General features: G+C 43.0%; 1 protein-coding gene across 3 annotated transcripts in view; it reads left to right on the top strand.

The window, feature by feature from the left end:
• Window positions 1–22,066, top strand: part of POU2F3 (POU class 2 homeobox 3) — a 71,801-nt gene that overhangs the window by 10,875 nt on the left and 38,860 nt on the right. For 2 of the 3 annotated variants that reach the window (XM_081961121.1, XM_081961119.1), the window contains exons 2-3: window positions 297–365; window positions 18,009–18,043. In XM_081961121.1, the coding sequence (XP_081817247.1) occupies window positions 297–365; window positions 18,009–18,043 (104 nt within the window). The remainder of the gene's footprint in view (window positions 1–296; window positions 366–18,008; window positions 18,044–22,066) is intronic. The other variant, XM_081961118.1, reaches the window with a different exon arrangement.

Raw genomic sequence — 22,066 nt, 5'->3', positions numbered from 1 at the left:
TCTCCTCGGTTTCGTCTTTTTTGTCATCTCCCTGCCTTTGGGCAGCTGGGAAATTGTTAGGATGGAGGAAAGCTCCAAGCTCAATGAGAGTAGAAGGAGAGAGAGGAGAGGAGCATAAACGCAAGGAGGGTTTATCCCTTTATGAATATTCTAGGGATTGCTTATGTAGGTATTAGGAATTTGAAAGTCTGAAGAGAGATTATTCTAATGATACTCTGTTGCTCACTTCATTGGACTGGAAGACGTGGGATCCCATCGTGTCAAGTCATTAACATTTGCCTGTGTTCCGTTTTCAGAAATGAAAATGAACGGTGATGTGGCGGATTCCACAGAAATGAGGAATGACGGCAGTCACCGAGATCCTGGTAAGGAAAGATTTCTCTTCACCTTTTCTGGTGTCTCCTAATGCCTCTCAACAACAGCCCACATTCTGAGAGGAAGCTACTGGCTGGGGATTGGAAGCTCATCCTTACATTGGCATGCTTTGCCCCCAGGTTTCAGAAACTAGAAACAAGTTTCCATTCTAGGATGCCAACATTCTCCTTTGAACCTTTTTTAAACACTGTTTCTTCATCGTCTTGAATTTACTAGGATAGCTATGGCTTTGGTGACCAAAAATTTTTTAAAAAGAGAATTTACTAATAGAAGAGAATCTTGGTAGGTCAGGGTTGAACTATGGACTCCTTGATGCTCTCTGAGCTTGGCTGGTAACTTGCAGATATTTATTTATTTTATTTTATTTTGTTTGTCAAACATGTACAAGAAAACAGGTATGAGTATAAGCATGGACATGAACAAGGAAATGGGTATGAATAAATGGGGACAATAGGACAGGGATGGAAGGCACGCTGGTGTGCTTATGTACGCCCCCTTTACGGACCTCTTAGGAATGGGGTGAGGTCCATGGTAGACAGTTTGAGGTTGAAGCTGTGGGGGTTTGAGGATGTAACAATGGAGTTGGGTAGAGCATTCCAGGCATTGACCACTCTGTTGTTGAAGTCGTATTTTCTGCAATCGAGTTTGGAGCGGTTTACCTTGAGTTTGTATCTATTGTTTGTCCGTTTATGATTGTGGTGAAAGCTGAAATAGTCATTGACAGGGAGAACATTGTAGCAGACAATTCCCTAACTAATGAACACTGATGATGTTATGAAGTTGGGTAAAGAGACATCTATAAGAAAACAAGCAAGCTCAGAGGGCATCAAGGAGTTCACAAAGAAAGAGGTTACAGAGAAAGAGTTAGTGGGAGTTTGCCCCTCACTTGTGACATGGGTGTCTGGCCTATTACAGCTTTTAAGATGGCGCTGCAGCCAACAAGCAATCTCTGGATAACTAAGAATTGATGTCACTGTATCATTGCCTCATACTTCTGGCTGTGAAGTAATCATAGCCCTGAAGTACTATACACCAGTTCTAGTCTACTTAAGTTCTTCATAAAGGTCGAAATTTACCTTAAAGGCAGAGCCATTCAAGAGTCCAAGCACTTCGGCTGACTTTGCTTCCTTCCCGATGATTTTTGGAGTTTGCTTTGTTGCCATCTTAATTATCAGCAATCTCGGAAAGGTGAGATTATCCTGACACATGTAAAGTGTGTTAATAAGGCATAAATTAGTCCATCTTATGCTCCTGGTAACAGGATCCAGAGAAAACGCTTGTGGTTATGCAATTCAAAGGAACTATTATAGTAATTTCCTCCAAAATGAATAAACGATACCTCCGAAAGAGCTTAAAGGCCAAATCTTTTAACATCCAGAATTTGAACATTGTTATCAGTACCCTAATTCCTTTGGGAATTTTGTTTTCCAAAAACAAAGACAACGAGCTATCCTCTGCCCATCTCCATTCATTTGACTGCACTTCCAAGCACTGATGTTTGGATTTGACATTAACAGTGATCATAGCAGAGGTGGTATTCAGGAGGAGAACCGGTAGCGGAAATTTTGAGTAGCTCAGAGAACTGGTAAATACTACCTCTGGCTGGCCCCAACCCCTTCTATTCTCTGCCTCCCAAGTCCCAGCTTATCAGGAGGATACAACCATTTTTCACACCTACAACCCAGTGGTAGGTGGTAGGATTCCCCCCCAAAAAATCACATGGTGGGTGTGGTGTAGGGTTTCCTGCCCAGGCAGGGGGTTGGGCTAGAAGACCTCCAAGGTACCTTCCAACTCTGTTATTCTATTTTCTATCTCCAACCTTGGTCTCCACCCTTGGTAACTTGAAGACTTGTGAACTTCAACTCCCAGAATTCCCCAGGCAAGGAAGCAAATCTGGCTGGGGAATTCTGGGAGTTGAAGTCCACAAGTCATAAAGTTGTCAAGGTTGGAGGTCCCTAGGCTAAAAGGTTGACTATTGATTTGGAAGAGCCTAGTTGTAGGACTTTCCTGGGTTGACCATCACACAGAAGTCTCAAAGTGCATTCCACAAAATATAGTTTAGTACTCCACACTAGCCCAGGTTGCCACTCATTAAAAACACTGTGGGAACTTAAAAACCATAGCTTCCACTTCAATTATCTCATGTGGATTGGAGGACTTGAATGTGGCTTCATGTGGGAAGAATGTGTTTTCCTGAGAGATGAGAAACTCCAACAGTGATATGAGAAGGCGATGTCCCAATGCTCAGTAGAAATGCGTATGAGCAACACCGGTTACAACAACTTTGGCACACACACAGTCATTGCAACTGCTAGATTAGCCAAGTCGGTGCTAAACTTCCAACTACCAGTTTCCAAAGTAAAGTTTAGGCATGTTGACTAGGGTTGAAGTATTGGATTGTCCATATGTAAGTGCTGCCCATGTGTGGTCAACTAGAAAATCAGTTGCAAGGTTCTGGGAACACGACAAAACTTTTAAAGGAAGGAAGTTCATCCTCAAATGGTCAAGAAGTAGGATGTGGAACTACTCAGAAGAAGCTCCTGACAAAGTGATCCTTCCTTGAAATATGATGTTCCTCCATGTCTTTGGTTTTTTTTGGGGGGAGGGGGAGGTTGACTCTCAACCTGCTGCCCTCATTACCTTCTCCTAGCTTTAGAAGCCCTAAGATGTCATAAAGATTGTGAGTCCAGAGCCACAAGATCTGAACTGTCAGAACTGGTTCTATTACAAGATCGAGAGCTTAGATCTTTAGGATTGACTCAACAAGTGTTTTATTCTTCTCTTCTCATAAGACTTCAGCTGGAGAGATGATTTCCCTCTGCCTTCCTATGAGATTCCAAGATGGAGAACATAGTCCACTTTTGGGCCCAGGGATCGAGTCCAAATCTGATTAGCCCTTGGCTCAATCTACAGACAGAGACAGATTAACAGAGTTGGAAGAGACCTTGTAGGTCATCTAGTCCAACCCCCGCCCATGCAGGAGACTCCTACACCATTTCTGACAGATGGCAGTCCAATCTCATCTTGAAAGCTTCCACTGATGGAGCTCCACAACGTCTAACTGCAACTTCTGTTCCATGGGTTGATTGTTCTCACTGTCAGAAAGTTCCTCCTTATTTCCAGGTTGACTCTCTCCTTGGTCAGTTTCCACCCATTATTCCTTTGGGTGCTTTGGAGAATAGCTTGACCCCCTCCTCTCTGTGGCAGCCCCTCAATTATTGGGACGCTGTTATCAAGCCTACCCTGGTCCTTCCCTTCACTAGACTAGCCATGCCCAGTTCCTGCAACCGTTTTTCATATGTTTTAGTCTCCAGTCCCCTGATCATCTTGGTTGCTCTTCTCTGCAAACCTTCTAGAGTCTCAACATCTTTTTTATAGTGTGGTGACCATAACTGGATACAGTATTCTTGGTGTGGTCTTAGCTTAAGGATTTTCTTTATTCTATTGAAGTCAGAAGACATCTTCATTGCCCCCTTTGCTTATTATGCCTTATCTCCCCCCCCCCCCCCATTGTGCTTGGCATGGTCTCCTTTGGCTACTCAACACTTGTCCAGCTCATTCTCTCCTGGTTGGAGAACATCCAACATCTGACCTGAACGTAGTACACAAAATTATCTGCTCCAATGTCCTACTTGTCAAGGACTACTTCAGCTTCAACTGCAACAATATACGAGCACACAATAGATACATACTTAAGGTAAACCGCTCCAAACTCGATCGCAGAAAATACGACTTCAGCAACAGAGTGGTCAACGCCTGGAATGCTCTACCTGGCTCCAAACCCCCATAAGAATGGAATGGAATGGAATGTAATGGAATGGAATAGAATAGAATAGAATAGAATAGAATAGAATAGAATAGAATAGAATAGAATAGAATAGAATAGAATAGAATAGAATAACAGAGTTGGAAGGGACCTTGGAGGTCTTCTAGTCCAACCCCCTGCCTAGGCAGGAAGCTCTATACCATTTCAGACAAGTGGTTATCCAACATCGTCTTAAAAATGTCCAGTGTTGGAGCAGTCACAACTTCTGGAGGCAAGTTGTTCCATTGATTAATTGTTCTCACTATCAGGAAAATTCTCCTCAGTTCTAGGTTGCTTCTCTCCTTGATTAGTTTCTACCCATTGCTTCTTGTTCTACCCTCAGGTGCCTTGGAGAATAGTTTAACTCCCTCTTCTTTGTGGCAGCCCCTGAGACATTGGAAGACTGCTATCATGTCTCCCCTAGTCCTTCTTTTCATTAAACTAGACGTACCCAGTTCCTGCAGCCGTTCTTTATATGTTTCAGCCTCCAGTCCCCTAATCCTCTTTGTTGCTCTTTTTTAGTGCAACTCACCCTGTTTGTAAGAGGTCTGTAAGGGGCCATGCATAAGCGCACCAACGTGCCAGCTGTCCCTGTCCTATTGTCCCCATTTATTCGTAGCCATTTCCTGTATTCATAATCATGCTTCTGTTATCTTATACATGCTTGACTAAATAAATAAATAAATCCTGAGCGAAACCTGGAACACCATAAAACTCCATGAAGAATATGCAGCTCTCCTGCAATCTTCCGAAGACCTCAGTGGCAGAGGAGGGTGCCAGGAGATAATGCCCTGTGCTCCCCCACCCTCCCACCCCCATGCCAGCAAGAGGCAGGGAAGGCAGCTGACACCTTCAGGGTTTTTTGCAGCCTGCTGTTTCCTTATCTGCCTGCAAAAGGGTTCAGCCCAAATCCACAGGCCTGGGAAAATGGGGGGGAAAAAACCACTCCCACTCTTCCATCCAAGTTTACTATTGATTTGGGAGAAGTGGCCAAGACCTCTTCCCAAGGGAACGCCGGCATCAAAGGAGGCTAGCCTTTGACACCCCACCCCCCTTCTTTTCAATTGATTTGTTTCAATAGACGTCTTTAAAATAAAATCTGGCAGAGGTAACTCCTCCCTCTCTTCTTGAGGTGCCAGGATGAGTAGGCAGGGACCCATATCTTTGTTTATTTGTGGCGAGCAGTAGGTCTCTATCTCCCTGAATCGCAACAGCCCTTTGGAAATGGGGTGTGGTTGAGGGGAGGGTGGGGGTGAGGCAAGGCCTATTTCTATTTTTTTTTTAAAGAAAAAAACACCACGGAACAGGAGAAGGCAGCTCCAGCACACCTGTCCATAACTGAATGGCTGTAGGCCATTGAGAACCATGCTTCTCATTCCCCGCCCTCTCCCACCGGACAAATGGGGAAACATTCCAGAATCTTCTGCATTACAATTTGGGCAACCACACTGTACTCAGGTAGACTAAATCCACACACCCCCTCTGTCAAATCTGGCTGGTAAACGAAGCAAGGGGTTTGGGGGCTAGTTCACCCAGGTGAGGTCTGGAGCATTTCACCGTGCAGGTGGGAAATCAACAGTGTTCGTTCCAAGGGTGGGTTGCTGCTGGCATTACTGCCGGTTGGGTGCGCACGCGATTTGCTCCGCGCCCGGGCGCAGATGCCTGTAAATAGGTCTGTGCATGTTCAGAAGATTAAAAATGCCCCCCAAAAAAGATGCCGTGGCGATCGGGAAGCTGGTTCGGGGGCGTGGCAAGCCTGCTGTCTGTACCGGTTCGGCGACCCAGTCGCAATTTCCACTACGGGTTCACCTGAATTGGTGCAAACTGGTAGCAACCTACCTCTGGTTCGTTCCCTCACCCTCAGTTCCCCACCAGGTTCTTTGCATGTGGGAAATGGACATATTAGGGAAAGTGCAAAACTAGGATTCTTCTGCCAGCATCATGTTTTCAACAGGTGGAGAATGCCGTTGCATGTTTTCCCTTCCAATGTGAAGCTCAGGGCTTGTTTACCTCTTCTCTGCTGTTTTTTTCGAGGGGGTGGGGGTAAATGTAGATCCTTCTGCAGTTGGGATTTCTTTTTTTCCCTTAAGGCGTTAGCTGTCACGAGGAGAGGGGAAAAATGGAAGCTGCATTAGAGAAACAAGGGAAGAATTTCAAGTAGAAGACAGTTTCAACTAGGAAGTTCAGGTCCCCGCCGCATCTCAGAATCTGCTCCATTCTGTCAAGCTCTTTAGAATGGAAAATGTCTACTTAAATTGGAGCTCAGGAATCTCCTCTATCATACTGAGTAGAAGAGAATGCCCTTTTCTCAGCGGTCACAAAGGAAAAGGTGGAATTTCTGGAGATGATTGCCTCTGTATCCCCACTGGACTATGCGAGCCAAGACAGTGATGAGTGCTACCACACTTTTAGCGAAGTCATGCTACTCAAACAAGAAGAGTTCTCTACATGCAGAAGAACCCCAGTTCAGATGCCCACCAGGGTGGGATTCAAAATTATTTTACTACCGGTTCTTTGGGCATGGTGTGGCTTGGTGGGCATGGCTTGGTAGGCATGGTAGGAGAAGGATGCTGCAAAATCTCCATTTCCACCCCATTCCAGGGGAAGGATATATCGTAAAATCTCCATTTCCACCAGAGATAGGTTTCTGCCAGTTCGCCCCGGATTGGGGCAAACTGGTAGTGGTGGTAGCAGGAGGCTCCACCCACCCCCAGATGCTTCTGCACATGTTCAGCAAACTGGTAGCTACCACTGATTTCCACCCCACTCTAGGGCAAGGATACTGCAAAATCTCCATTTACTCCTCACCCTGCCAACCTACTTTCCAGCTTCATTCTCCTATGCAGGGCAACAAAAGAAGACCCAGATGATCAGCTGGGACTCGGGGGGCAGCGAATCGATGGGGTGGGGCCAGCCAGAGGTAGTATTTGCCAGTTCTCCAAACTACTCAAAATTTACACTACCAGTTCACCTCTGGTGCCCACCACCTCTAGATTTTGGTGGTTGTTCTGTTGTCCCATCTTCTCTCACCTTCCATGGACCTACCTCATTTTATCCAGATTGTCTTTCACTGCTTAACCATTTCCATGAATTCTTGAAAGTTCTAGCTTTGGAATTCCAGCTACCTTATCTTTTGTTGACTTCCGTTTCCATTGTCTTGATTTTTCCAAGGGTCCCCATCTATTCCAATCACTCTTTCCTGGAGTGGCTTTGTCAGAGGTCCATGGTATCAAGTGTCCAAAATATGTAGGCTTTCGTTTCCCTTACTTCTGGAACACCCCCGCTCTTCTCTAACTCTGCCAATTGTAATCAGCAATGCTCAAGATAAACTCCAATTCCTTCTTTGCATATAAATCAGCTCATATATAATCCTATATTACCTAAAGTCAGATATAATCTAAGATGAGTTTATACTTTGTGGAAACCTGCTGATCAGATCACAATGATCAATGCAGAAGAGAGCAACCAGGATGATTAGGGGACTGGAGACTAAAACGTACAATGAACAGTTGCAGGGACTCAGCATGGCTAGTCTAGTGAAGAGAAGGACCAGGGGAGACAGGATAACAGCGCTCCAATATTTGAGGGGCTGCCACAGAGAGGAGGGGGTCAAGCTATTCTCCAACGCACCCAAAGGCCAGAGAAGGAATAATGGATGGAAACTGACCAAGGAGAGATTCAACCTAGAAACAAGGAGGAACTTTCTGACAGTGAGAACAAGCAACCAATGGAACAGAAGTTGCCTTTGGAAGTTGTGGGAGATTCATCACTGGAGGCTTTCAAGAAGAGACTGGACTGCCATCGGTCAGAAATGGTGCTAGGGTCTCCTGCTTGGGTGGGGGGTTGGACTAGATGACCTACAAGGTCCCTTCCAACTCTGTTAATATGTTACATCTGTTAATCCAATGTTTATTTAACTATGATTTGTTGGAAAACATGACATGGTGGTCCTTTGGCTGTGCATGAGCCAAGGGGCCACCAGATGTACATAGAGTCTGCATTTTCTTCCCAATGTATACATACCCAAAACAAACCATCTAACAAGGCTTGGGTAGCACACCTCAGCTGGGATCCTTATGCCAATTACGGAGCAGCCGATTGCTATGGTAATTCTGGGCTGTAGAACATTTGCATAAAGCAGCTGATTTCCATAAGGGAGCTCTGAGCCAGAAAGGGGAAAAATTTCCATACAGGGCCAGCTCTTTATAAAGAAGAAGTCCGTTGAGGTGGAGGATTATGGAAGGGTGAAAATTTGAATATCAAATGAAGAGACATCCTGGAGTATGGGAAGAGGACAATAGGTAGTGGGACTGGGCACCAGAAAGTAGGGGGGGAGGAGGAGGAGGAGGAGGAGGAGGAGGAGGAGGAGGAGGAGGAGGAGGAGGAGGAGGAGGAGGAGGAGGAGGAGGAAGAAGAAGAAGAAGAAGAAGAAGAAGAAGAAGAAGAAGAAGAAGAAGAAGAAGAAGAAGAAGAAGAAGAAGAAGAAGAAGAAGAGACAAGGATGATACCAGCTCATTGAAGGTACTAAACCTTTACTTAGGACCAAACCTTCTTTTCTGTTCTTTCCCAAACAGACATTTTGCATATCATCTCTCTCTCTCTCTCTCTCTCTCTCTCACACACACACACACACACTCACAAACTATAATGGCTGAAGCAATGTACCAAATGTGACAATAAACCAATAAACTTATCTTTCCTTCTGTATGTACATATTTCCTCCTGCATAGCAGTGTGTGGCAGCAGCCCCCCAAAAAAGCTAACACAATCTTTGGTTGTATAAACAGAGACACAGAATCAAAATCACGGGAAGGATTAGTACCGCTTTATAAAGCCTTAGAAAGACCACACCTGGAATCCTGCATCCAGTTGAGACTTCAGAAAGAGTGAGGAGAAGAGCAACTAAGATGATCAAAGGCCTGGAGACCAAAACATATGAAGAACGGTTGCAGGATTTGGATTCGGCTAGTCGAGAGAAAAGAAGGACTAGACATGATAGCTGCATTCTACTATTTGAGGGGCTGCCACAAAGAGGAGGGGGGTCAATCAGGGATGAATTCCAGCAGGGACTCCTGCTGGTTCTTGCATGCACAGTGCAATTAGAATTGTTCTGAGCATGTGCAGAACTAAAAAGCAAGATGGCGCCACCGTCACTGCCTGGGGAACCGTTTTGGGGGTGTGGCAGGTTCCAGCGACCCAGCCCACCAAACCACTAACAGTTCGGCCAAACTGGTCCACACCGGTAGGAAACCACCATAGAGGTCAACCCATTTTTCAAAGCACCAGAAGGCAAGGCAAGAAACAATGGGTGGAAACTACATCAAGGAGAGAAGCAACCTGGAATTAAGGGGAAACTTCCTAACAGTGAGGACAATTAATCAGTGGATCAACTTGCCTCCAGAAACTGGAGTTTTTTTTAAAGAAGAGATTGGAGAGCCACTTACCTGAAACTGTATAGGCTCTCCTGCTTGAACAGGGGGTTGGACTAGAAGACCTCCAATGTCCCTTCCAGCTCTATTCTGATTGATGTCTGAAAATTATGTTGCTCTGATTTGGAGTAAGAAGAAAGCTTTGTTATATGATCAAGGATGTTCCCAGGGGTGAAATTCATCAGGTTCTGATCGGTTCTGGAGAACCGGTAGCAGAAATTCTGAGTAGTTCAGACAACCAGCAAATACCACCTCTGACTGGCCCCAGAGTGGGGAGGGAATGGGGATTTTGCAGTATCCCTTCCCTGGAGGGGGGTGGGAATGGATATTTTACAGTATCCCTTCCCTGGAGGGAGGTGGGAATGGGGATTTTGCAGTATCCTTCCACTGGAGTGGGGAAGGAATGGAGATTTTGCAGTATCCTTCCCCTGGAGTGGGGGGGGGAATTAGGATTTTGCAGTATCCTTCCCCTGCCACGCTCACCAAGCCATGCCCACAGAACCGGTAGTAAAATAAATTGAATTTCACCACTGGATGTTCCCCATATTGTTCCAGCTAAAAAAAAACATGCTTAGATAATTTTCATCTCACTAGAAAAGAGAGAAGACGACTTGCTCAGTTAGTTGATCCCAGTCATGTTGCAGAAAATTGCTTCATGTGGTGCAACTTTGCTCTTAATCCTTCTGCCGGTGAGAATAGACACGGATCCTGTCTTAAAAGAAGTTACTACTTGCCGGGCTTTTTTTCAGGGCCCTTCATAATCCATAAGAGTGAAAGACAGAAGTTTGGCTGAACTTGAAAGGCTAATCCTTTTAGTCTAGTCTTGGGATGGGAGGCAACAAGGAAGCCCCAGGACTGTAGGGGAAATTGGGGAAAAAATTCATTTCTTGTCTTGCTGCCATCTTCTGAATTTAGAGAGGGTTATTTTTACATCTTCCTTCCGTCCTTCCTTTTTCTCTCTTTCCCTCCTTCCTCACTGCCTCTCTTCCTTTCTTCCATCCACACTGTCTTTATTTTCTTTTCTTCTTCCCTCTCTCCTTCCTTCTTTCTTCTCTTTTCCTCCTTTCTCCCTCTTCCTTTCTTCCATCCGCACTCTTTCTTTTCTTTTCTTATTCCCTCTCCTTCCGCAATTTTATTTTATTTTATTATTTTTCCTGTTCTCATCTCTCCTGTGCAAGGCCTGCACCTGGCAAGAAGGCCTGCATTGCACAGCTGGCTCTTGATCAAGATCTTTTTTCCTTTCCACCCTACAATAAGAGCAATACCTCTTGCGCCTGTTGCTTATTGGCTGGGTTCACATTTTGCACCAAGCCTTGCTTTTAACCCTACTTTGCTGAATACAGCAGTATGGCCAAACTTGTACATAAACCAGGAACTATGGTTTAGAAACCCTTGTGGCTCAATTTCACAGAAGATGCTGAGCAAACCACAATATTGGCGTTGCGTGATATGCGAAGGTAGCCATACAACTCTTCTTGTTTAGCTTTAGACTCAGAATCTGTTTTTGACTAAGACAGTATCACGGAAGGGACTTTGGAGGTCTTTTAGTCTAACCCCCTGCTTGAGCAAGAGACTCTATACCATTTCAGACAAACGGTTGCCAATCTCTTCTCAAAAACCTCCAAAGTTGGAGTACACACAACTTCTGAAAGCAAGTCATTCCACTGATTAATTGTCCTCCCTGTTAGGAAGTTTCTCCTTAATTCCAGGTTACTTCTCTCCTTGATAACTTTCCATCCATCGTTTCTTGTCCTGCCTTCAGGTGTTTTGGAGAATAGGTGGACCTTCCTCTTTCCACTGTCAGCAAATTCCATATAATATGTTTATAGCTTATTGGGAAGGCAGATCATTTGACAGTGGACCAATACACACGAAGACAACTAGACACAAGGACAGTTTTTTCCTGAACGCCATCACTCTGCTAAACAAATAATTCCCTCAACACTGTCAAATTATTCACTAAGGTTTTGCATTACTATTACTATTAGTCTTCTCATCATTCCTATCACCCACCTCCTCCCACTTATGACTGCAGGACTGTAACTTTATTGCTTGTATCCTTACCATTTATATGGATTGTTTCCTAGTATGATTTGATTGCTTATTTGTACCCTGTGACTATCATTAAGTGTTGTACCTTATGATTCTTGACGAATGTCTTTAGAGCCTATGCACCAAAGACAAATTCCTTGTGTGTCTAATCACACTTGGCCAATAAAGAATTCTATTCTATTCTATTCTACTCTATTTCCTATTCTATTCTATTCTATTCTGTTTTCTGCTCTGTTCTATTCTCTTCTGTTTCCTATTCTATTCTATTCTGTTTTCTGTTCTGTTCTGTTCTGTTCTATTCTATTCTATTCTATTCTATTCCTATTCCTATTCCTATTCCATATTATACTATAATATACTATGCCAACTCAGGAATGTCTCCTTCAAAAATTTGGAAACTGAATGGGTCCTTGGATGTTTGGGAGAGGGAGCCCATGCTCCCAAACTCTTGATGAGAGTTTGATTGGATCCCATGAGTCACCTTGCAGTGAGATGGGCAGCAAACAAATGTAATCAATTGATCAATAAAGGGGAATTATGCCCTGATCCACTCCATGGGGCAAGTGGTACCAGCCTTTTCACTCAACATTCCCTGGTGGATTTATGGCTATGTTTGCTCTTTGCTAAGCAGCAAACAACTATAATTGCTGGACAAACCCCAAAATTCCATCCAGAATCGGGGCACATTTTCTCCTCTTGAGGGAAAAGTCCGCAGGCAAAGTCGCAGAGCTCTTGCCAAGGCTGTTCAAATTGACTCATGGCTGGTTGTTGCCAGCTCTCCAAGGGAGGGAAAGAAGCAAACTCCTCTCTCAACAGCTTGCTGGGACTCAGCCCTGCTTCCAACATCTCCTGCCTCGCGCCTGGAATTGTGGTGGATCCAGTTCAGTTGGAATATTGAGAGCCCTCTCTCCCAAAACATCCATTTGACCTCATGTTTCTCCTCTGTTGGAAAGAAGTCAGGGCCAAAGCAAGCCACATCAAACCTTGGCTCTCTTCCAAGATCCCCCAAAAATGTGGTCTCGATCATTGAGCAAGATGGGGTTTCAGTGTTGAAATCCCAGCCCTATCAAAGTGGCAACCTGAAGTATGTTTAGAAGGGATTAAACCCATGGAAGCCAATGGGACTTCATTCAGAGTCATCAGACTGGGCTGGTTGGGCTGCCAGAATTTCCCTGGGGATATGGTCCATTTTGGTTCCTAACAACAGCTGTAAAATATCTAGTAGAAGCTGGTGTCCACAGCTGGAAGCCAGGCAGATTGGACCAGTTGATCCTCCTCAGCTTGATATTTAAGCCTATTTCCCCATTTCAGGAAAAGTTGACTTGCCTTCCTTTGCAATGGGTACTGTGCATTGAATAGGCTCCTTTTCTCCTTTCTCTTTTGGTTAACTGCAGATTAGTATTAATCTTGATCTTCATTTATGCTTATAGGGATTTTGATTGTTGCTGAGGAGATGTTTGGATCTTTTTGTTTCCTTTTTAGCTTTTGGATTGTCTTTTTTTTTTTAATGGCGTAGAGAGCGAGCTCCCCTCCCTTCTAGCACTGATGATGTGATCTAATTGGGTCATGAAACATCTGCAAGAAAACAACCAAACTCAGAAAGCACCAAGGATCCCACAGATGTCCTCTTCCTCTTCCTCCTTCTCCTCCCACACCCCTCTTCCTTCTAGAATTGATCATATGACTTAGTCGGGTAATGAGACATCTGCAAGAAAACAACCAAACTCAGACAGCACCAAGGATCCCACAGATGTCCTCCTCCCACACCCCTCTCCCTTCTAGAACTGACGACGTGACCTACTTGGGTAATGAAACATCTGCAAGAAAACAACCAAACTCAGAGAGCACCCAGGACCCTGCAGTGCAGCCCTGAGCTACAAATATTCTCTTGCATTGGTTGCTTTGGCTCAAAGGGGATCCATTGGGTTTGCCTCTAATGAACTCCTTTGGCAGGGCTTTCATGAATCCTGGAGACCTGAAAATATCAAATGATTCTCTCCAGAGTGCATAAATGTATCCTGCTACAGGCACCTGATAGCCTGAAGCTGGGCAAGACTAGACATGGCACTCAGCATTGGGCTATGCTCATCCTATGAAGGAGGTAAGGAAAAAATCTACGTAGAATTACAGCTGCTGCTAGGGAAAAACATGTCTTTGGGAGCATGGTTGGATTCCACAGCACACGTAATTGTCAACCCTGAAGCTGACCCGGCCAAAGCCATTTTAGAAGCTTCAGTGCTGCCACACTGGAGCTGAAGGATCGGGAGAGGAGGAATTGAGATAGTTGGGATTTTGTAGCCAAAACAAAATACTTTCTCTTGAGAACCAAGGACGTTCTCCCACCTGGTCAGAGGAAGGAGGAGTAATGTCACCAGGGAACCAGACTGTGCCGTGATTGGACCATGTGACTGATTGTTTTGAGAAAGTGAAAAACTTTTGCTTTTAATTAGGTGAAAACCATGGGAATGAGTCAGTTTTCACCAGATCTGTGCCAATATGATGTATCCAATAAAGCTATTTTTTGAGGAATCTACCTACTTTGGAGTTTTGCTTGCTATGGGTCTATTACTTGGAACACTGACAATAATTCTCTTAAAAATTAAATCTCAGTGTTTGAAGGGAAGGCAGCATTTTACCCAAATCCAGAAAAACAGACTTCCTCCTTCCCTCCTTTGTTGGTCTGCATGATGGGGCAACCGAGCCAGAGAATCACACACCGAGCGCTGAATATAGAAATTACCTCTGTTGTCTGTTTTCACCATAGATTGCACTGTGCAATTATAAACGTGTGGTAGATTAGACCCTGCCTTATAGATAAGAGAACAAGAAGGCAGCTCCTGCCATGCTACTGGTCTTGTTGCCTTTCACAAGGCGCACAGGTGCGCCTCACCTTTTGGGCGTGCCAAGGTTTCAAGAGCAGCCGGGGCCACTACTGACATGATACTACTGACACCTCTGACATCATAGCAGTGTTTCAATATTTGAGGGGCTGCCACAAAGACGATGGGGTCAAGCTATTCTCCAAAGCACCTGAAGGCAGGTCATGAAGCAACAGATGGAAACTAACCCAGGAGAGAAACAACGTAGAACTAAGGAGAAACTTCCTAAACAGTGAGAACAATTAATCAGTGGAACAGCAGTTGCGTAAGAAGCTGTAGGTGCTCAGTAGAGGCTTTTAAGAAGAGACTAGAGAGCCACTTCTCTAAAATGATATAGGATCTCCTGCTTGAGCAGAGGACTAGAAGACCTCCATATTCAAAGGAAGGAAGGAAGGAAGGAAGGAAGGAAGGAAGGAAGGAAGGAAGGAAGGAAGGAAGGAAGGAAGGAAGGAAGGAAGGAAGGAAGGAAGGAAGGAAGGAAGGCTACCCTGCTGTTTTGAGAATGTCCCAATGCACTGCTATGCCTGCTATTGGCCTTGGCAGCTGCACGAAGGCCAATACCAACTGTGCAACTTACACCGAGCTAACTGCAACTACAATTCAGAATAACAAGTACAATTTGGAGTTGTGCATGTCCATCAAAATCCCCCCATTCCCACCCATCCCACAATGGAAGGAGGAAAAAAATATTTCTGTCCGCCGGCATTGAAATATGTCAATCTAAATATGCCCCCCCCCCAACAGCTTTTTTTTTTTTTTTTGCTACTTTGGATTGCCAGACGAGTCAATTCCCTGAAAGTTTGCCTTTCTCTGACCTCGGATTATGAATGTGGTGGAAGCGAGGAAGGTTTGTACAGCTAGAAAAGGTGAAGTAGTTTAGTGAATGATTAGAACTTGGAATCACTTTGAATGTACACTAATCAGCATGCATTAAAAAGAAATTTTGTGGCATTCAGCTCTCAAAGGGCCACCTCCTCCAGTATACACAACTCCATAAACATGACAAGATAAATAAATACAAAATTATGCACATATCCACGTATATTATACTAGCTGGATACCCATGCTCTGCTACAAAACTCTGTGATTGGGCTTGATAAATCGACACTTACACCTTGAAAATTAATGAGTAGCTACAGTTGGCCTCTCCTCTCCCCTTCTCTCCCTCAGGCTTGCCCCACAGAGCCTCTCCTATCTTATTCCCTGCTCTCCCTTAGTCTAACTCCTTAGCATCAGAATGTTTTTCAGGTGGGGAGGGGGAGTAGAATGTCTAAACTCCCAGCCCGCAGGCCAGATGAGTCACGCACTGACCATGCCCATGCCTAAGTGGCAGTTGGAACAGATTTCTTTTCAGGTGGGGAGGGGGAGTAGAACGTCTAACTCCTTAACATCAGAGTGTGTTAATAATAATATAGGAAATACTAATGATCTGATGGTCATTTCTTAGTGAGCACCTAGAAGCCAAGACGAACATACATATATATATAGCAAATTTCAAGTTTGTAGGTTTTACGGTTCTGGAGATGTATGTTTGTGTGTTTGTGTGTGTGTGTGTGTGTGTGTGTGTGACACAGAGAAACAACACAGCCTCTAGTTCAGATGTATACATGTACATGGCGAGATATTGGCATTAACTCGATTTGGCCATTTTTGTTTCTCTTCTCATCTCCTCATTTCTGGCCCTTATCATTTCTTACTGGTTTGTGTACTTTGCATAATGTTGCTCACTTCCCAAGAAATAGTGCGATGGGTAGATAATTACGTGCACATGTAGGTGTCTGTCCAGATGTGATGGACTTACACTTGTTCTTATCTGGCCTCAATTATTGTATTAGTCCATCTTGCTTTCTAAACTGATTGTTCTATAAATTTAATTGCTGCAACCAGCAAAGGATGTCTCTGTGTGTGTATTTGTGTGTGGGTTGGAAAGCTGGGTTGGAAATACAGTACAGGCAATCCTCCACTTGTGTCCACCATGGAGCCCAAAACTCTTGTTGCTAAGTGAGACAGTTGTTAAATGAATTTTATCAACTCTTGCAACCTTTCTGACCAGAGTTGTTAAAGGAATTGCTGCACTTCTGAAGTTTGTAACATGGTTAAGTGAATCTGACTTTATTCATTGACTCTTATTTCTCAGAAGGTCACAAAAGGCAGGTTTAGAGCCAGAAATATTTTGGTTAGGTATTTTGCCCGAAAAAATAAATAAAGGGAAATGTATAGTTAATATTGCATGTTTTGAGAGCAGCGAAAATTGTATTTGCACCACATTGGAAAAATGAGGAAACTCCTTCAGATGAAAATATAATCAAAAATATATTAGATTGTGCAGAAATGGATAGGTTAACATTAAAGATAAAGGATAAAGGAGACACAGAATATTTTTTTTAATTCGGATTTCTTTTACCAATAGTTGGATAATAAAGGTAGAAATTAGAAGTTGGAAGAATAATTTTATATACAAGTAAAGAATATCTACTCGTTTAATATTTAAAGAATGTTTAAAATATTTTTAATGTTTAAAGAATATTTTAAAAATATTTAAAAAGAATATTTAAAGAATAAGTAAAGACTATAGGGAGGCGGTGGCTCAGTGGCTTAGATGCTGAGCTTGTCGGTAAGAAAGGTCGGCAGTTCGGCAGTTCGAATCCCCAGCACCGCATAATGGAGTGAGCTCCCGTTACTTATCCCAACTTCTACCAACCTAGCAGTTTGAAAGCACGTAACAAATGCAAGTAGAAAAATAGGAACCACCTTTGGTGGGAAGGAAACAGCGCTCTGTGCACCTTCGGCATTGAGTCATGCTGGCCACATGACCATGGAGATGTCTTCAGCCAGCGCTGGCTCTTTGGCTTTGAAATCAAAACCCCAAATCAGCATCAAAATGGGTTTTCACTATTAGCTGAAATGTTGAGTTGAAGGAGACATTTATGTCTGATTGTAGCTGCCCAGAGTTTCCCTGCGGTAAGACAGGTGGCCAATAAATTTAATAAGTAAATAAATACCCGGCAAGTTCTAAAGGTTTGAGAAAGATGACTTAAGTTCTTAAGATTTGCTAGTCAAACCACTAAATCTAGTAGCTATCTTTCATTTTTCAAGGCCAATAAGGTTAATACATGCTTTTTCTTTTAAAAACTAAGTCCCGTACTCTAGATTAAAGAAAAGAGGTTTTAAAAAATCTGTTCAGGGATATACCAGTGTTTTCTAAAACCCGAAATGACTGAAAATATGTTTTTAAAAAGTTTTGCCCACAAAGCCCAAAATCTGGCCCCTCTAATGCTACAGCAAGATCAAAGCTTTTGCTTCGAGAAGAGTTCAAAATATTCTTGAAGTAATGAAGGAATTGAACCATAAACATCTTTTGAAATACCCAAATCATGAGGGGGAGACGTTAGAAGCCTTTTGATTGAGAACAAAATCATTTGCTTTTTCACTATAATACTCATCCTGATTTTTCTCTTCTGTTTACAGGAAGTGAACGGAATGGCTTAGACTTCAGCCGACAGGTAAAGCCTATGAAAATGATTTTGATTGACTTGAGTTGTAAATGTTTTATATTAAAGGAGGTAAAAGAATACACACATGTTTTGATGGAAAACAAGATTTGGGACAAAGAGTTGGATACTTTTAATGCCTTAGGGCAAAAATTTGACCTTGTCCTCGTTTTACGTCTCCAATTTTCCAGTTTCCAATTGTAGTGCAAGAATGGAGTTGTGAATTTATAAGAGCTCGTTTTGCACAATCTGCCAAGATATTTCCTATAGATGGATGTTATGTTTGTAAGGTTGAAATCAAAACATGGCACGTACAAAAAATGCCTTCAAGTTTAAACCAAAATCAAAAACCAAAACCAAGCCCATTACGCATTCTTCTTCCTGATCTGCTATTTTTCTGGTTCAGGAAAAAATTATTCCATGAAGGATCATACCACTTCCTTCTGAAGCTCAAGAGCTGGATTCCTTTCTAGCACTGATGAGCTTACCTAGTTGGGTAATGAGACGTCTGCAAGAAAACAGTCAAGCCAGGATTGTATTTGCACAACACTGGAAAAATGAAGAAATTCTTACAGATGAGAATGCGATTAGGAAAATATTAGAATGTGCAGAAATGAATAGGTTAACACTTGCAATTAAAGAGAAGGAGCAAACTGAATATTATAGTGTATGGGAGCTAGTCTACCAATGGTTAGAGAACAAATATGAAAGTTAGAAATGAAAGTAGTTTAGTGAAATATAGAAAATATATTAATAGTATTAAATAATTTGATATGTTAAGTATATCAGTATTAAGGCACGAGCAGATAAATAATGATTATGGTTGTAAATTTTAATTGTTATTGCGCAAGATATGTGTACCCAGATAACACGCTGTTTAATGGAAGATTGATTGTTTATATTAAAATAAAATTACAAATTTAAAAAAGGAAGAAAGAAAACAGCCAAGCTCAGAGATCATCACAATTCTCTTATACTTTCCAGTATTTTCAGGCACACAAGAAGCCTCTGGTCCTTTGTGAACAATGTATGGGGACCCATAATCCCCTACACCAGGGGTGTCCAAACTTGGGAACTTTAAGACTTGTGGACTTCAACTCCCAGAATTCCCCAGCCAGATGGCTGGGGAATTCTGGGAGTTGAAGTCCACAAGTCTTAAAGTTCCCAAGTTTGGACACCCCTGCCCTACACGCTGTTTTGAAAATGTAGGCCTTATTCACAACCACCTCTCCTAAAATTCAAGTGGCAAAGTAAGTTCCTTAAATTCCTATCATTTAGAAGGTTGCATTTTATGACTTTCCTCATTCTGTACTTTCTGCCCATAAATTTAGATTCTTGACCCATTGCAAAATCTGGAAAATAAACTCCAATCAGTCCCAATCTGGATTCAATCTCTTTTTTTCTCCCCCCCCCTCCCCAAAAGAAAAGGGGAGCCAGTTTGCTAGACAGTCATCTGGCTGGGATGGATCATTGATGAATCTTCTCTTGAGTTTCCTTTGCTTTTCCCATCTTGACGTGTATCAATTTGTTGATTCACGCACACCTCTGATAGAAGGTATTGTTGTTCTGAAACACACCTGCGCTGGCGATGACTTGTTTGGCAGATGTTGTTAGCAGGGGGGGAGGCGGGAAAATATTGCAATAGATGTTCTTGATAAGGCTGAGAGCGAAAATTGTCTAGTTGTTTGTCATATGACACGGCAACAATGTAGGATCCGTGGATGGGTTATAACACACAAACTTGTACACTTGTGAAGTTAACGTTGCCCATAAAATCGGGAGAGAAGATAGATTTGAGTAGGTAGAATTTTCCTTCTTTCTTGCTGCCTTTCATATTTTATTTTAGTTATTTGTATTTCATTTATTTGTTTTGTCAAGTGTGTATAAGATAATAGATATAAGTACTGTACATACAAGATTATGAATACATGAAATGGATACAAATAAAAAGAAATATTAGGACAGGGACGGCAGGCACGTCGGTGCACTTATGCATGCCCCTTTTATAGACCTCTTAGGAATGGGGTGAGGTCGACAGTAGACAGTGGAAGGTTAAAGTTTTGGGGGTTTGGGGAAGATACCACAGAGTCAGGTAGAGCATTCCAGGCGTTGACCACTCAGTTGCTGAAGTCGTATTTTCTGCAATCGAGTTTGGAGCGGTTTACCTTGAGTTTGTCTCTATTGTGTGCTCGTGTATTGTTGTGGTAGGAGCTGAAGTAGTCATTGATAGGGAGGAAATTGTTTCAGATAATTTTATGTACTATGCTTAGGTCAGATTGAAGGCAGCGTAGTTCTAAATTGTCTAAGCCCAAAATTTCAACCCTGGTGGCGTAAGGGATTCTGTTGCAAGCAGAGGAGTGGAGGACTCTTCTCATTAAGTACCTCTGGACTCGCTGAATTGTGTTAATGTCTGATATGCAGTGAGATTCCAGGCAGATGAGCTGTGTTTGAGGATTGGTCTAGCAAAGGTTTTGTATGCTCTGGTTAGCAGTACAATGTTACCGGAGAAGAAGCTTCGCAAGATTAGGTTAACAACCCTTAATGCCTTTTTGGCAATGCTGTTTCAGTGAGCTCTGGCATCTGATTATTTTGTCTTTGGTTACTTGATCCTATTGGAAGAAATCTCCATCTGGTTCAGTTCCAATCCAGGAGGAAGCCACTGGAGACAAAATGGAGGCTGGAGGCTGATTGGAAAAAGGGTCCATTTATTGATTAAGCAGAACCACCAAGCACATGTGATTCTGGACAGCTGACCACATGGAGTAGAGCGTGTGGAGTATTAATATCTTCTCTTGGGCTTTGCACTTGAGCTTCCTGTTCCTGCACAAGGACATGTATTTCTATCGGCTGTTGTCAGACTCCCATGGGGCCATGTAGGGGTCATGTTTGTCTGAGCTAAAGTTTGGTTGAAATTTCTGAGGGTGATGTAATGAAGGGAGCGTTGGCCAATTCCTATTGTGGCTGAGGGCTAATCCTACCTTTGTTGGATCTTGGGCGAGGGTATTTGCTTATGAATAGAGCTATCTATCTCTTTATCTCTTAAGTGCTGACATCTGCTGGGGGCCTTGAAGGAAGGTGGGGGCTGCTTTCCAACAGCATGTTTCTCCATTTCTCACGCAGGGAAATATAATATTCTGCCTTTTTAAATATTTCTCAAAATATTTCATTCTTCTAGGAGAGGGGTGGGTGCTACATTTCGACCATCCTTACAGTTTCATTGTTTTTCATTTTGCAAAGACTGCTAAGAAAGACGAAACAGGTTCATGATTAACACCCACTTTTTTTTTCTCCCCCTAAGCAGATCTTGGCTGATCTTTAAAAACTAAGCAAGTTGAAATCTGGGTGGTCCTTATGTGAGAACAGAGATGGAGTTGCTAGAGGCTAGACTGAGGAGTAAAAATAAATAAAAATTAAAATCTCAGGGGAAGATAAGGAGGAATTCCTTCCATAGCTTTGCCAAGGAAGCTCCATGAATGCGTCTACATTCATTAGCAAGAATTGCGTTCAGTTCTGACGTTTTAGTTTGCCTTCTGCAGGAGGGTGAATGCAGAAAGGGGTTGTTTGTTTGTTTGTTTATCTACAATGCTGTGCCGTCAACTGGTTAAAAACAACCAGCAGGGTTTAGTGTTAGAAATAGGCTTCCATTTTGGCAGCTTCCGAAAAGGAAAACTGTTCTAGAAGCAGAATGATGGAAAAAGTGGACATATCAAAAACCAGAAAATATTCTATCAATAAAGGGGAATATTTGTAGCTCGGGGTCGAATTGAACAAAGAACCAGGGCAGTTTGCGGAATGATTGCTCAGATAAAGCCAGAAAATATTATCCCAATATTACTTCCTCAGTTTCATATGGTAGATCCTAAAATGCAACTGTCTATGACCCCACTGGTGCATCCATTTCTAAGTCCCACATCCCCAAGACAAGGTCTCTTATTCTCCATGCCTAGATGCTATGGAAGGCATCTCCAGATGTGCTGGGTGACCTTTCCCATCAACTGATGTCAGCATGGAAAATTTAGTTTGCTGGACCCTGGA

The sequence above is a fragment of the Natrix helvetica genome (assembly GCF_964273705.1).
Source record: "Natrix helvetica genome assembly, chromosome: 8".
NCBI lineage: Eukaryota > Metazoa > Chordata > Lepidosauria > Squamata > Natricidae > Natrix > Natrix helvetica.
The sequence above is the reverse complement of the archived record's forward strand: the minus strand, read 5'-3'. Positions and strand labels throughout refer to the sequence as shown.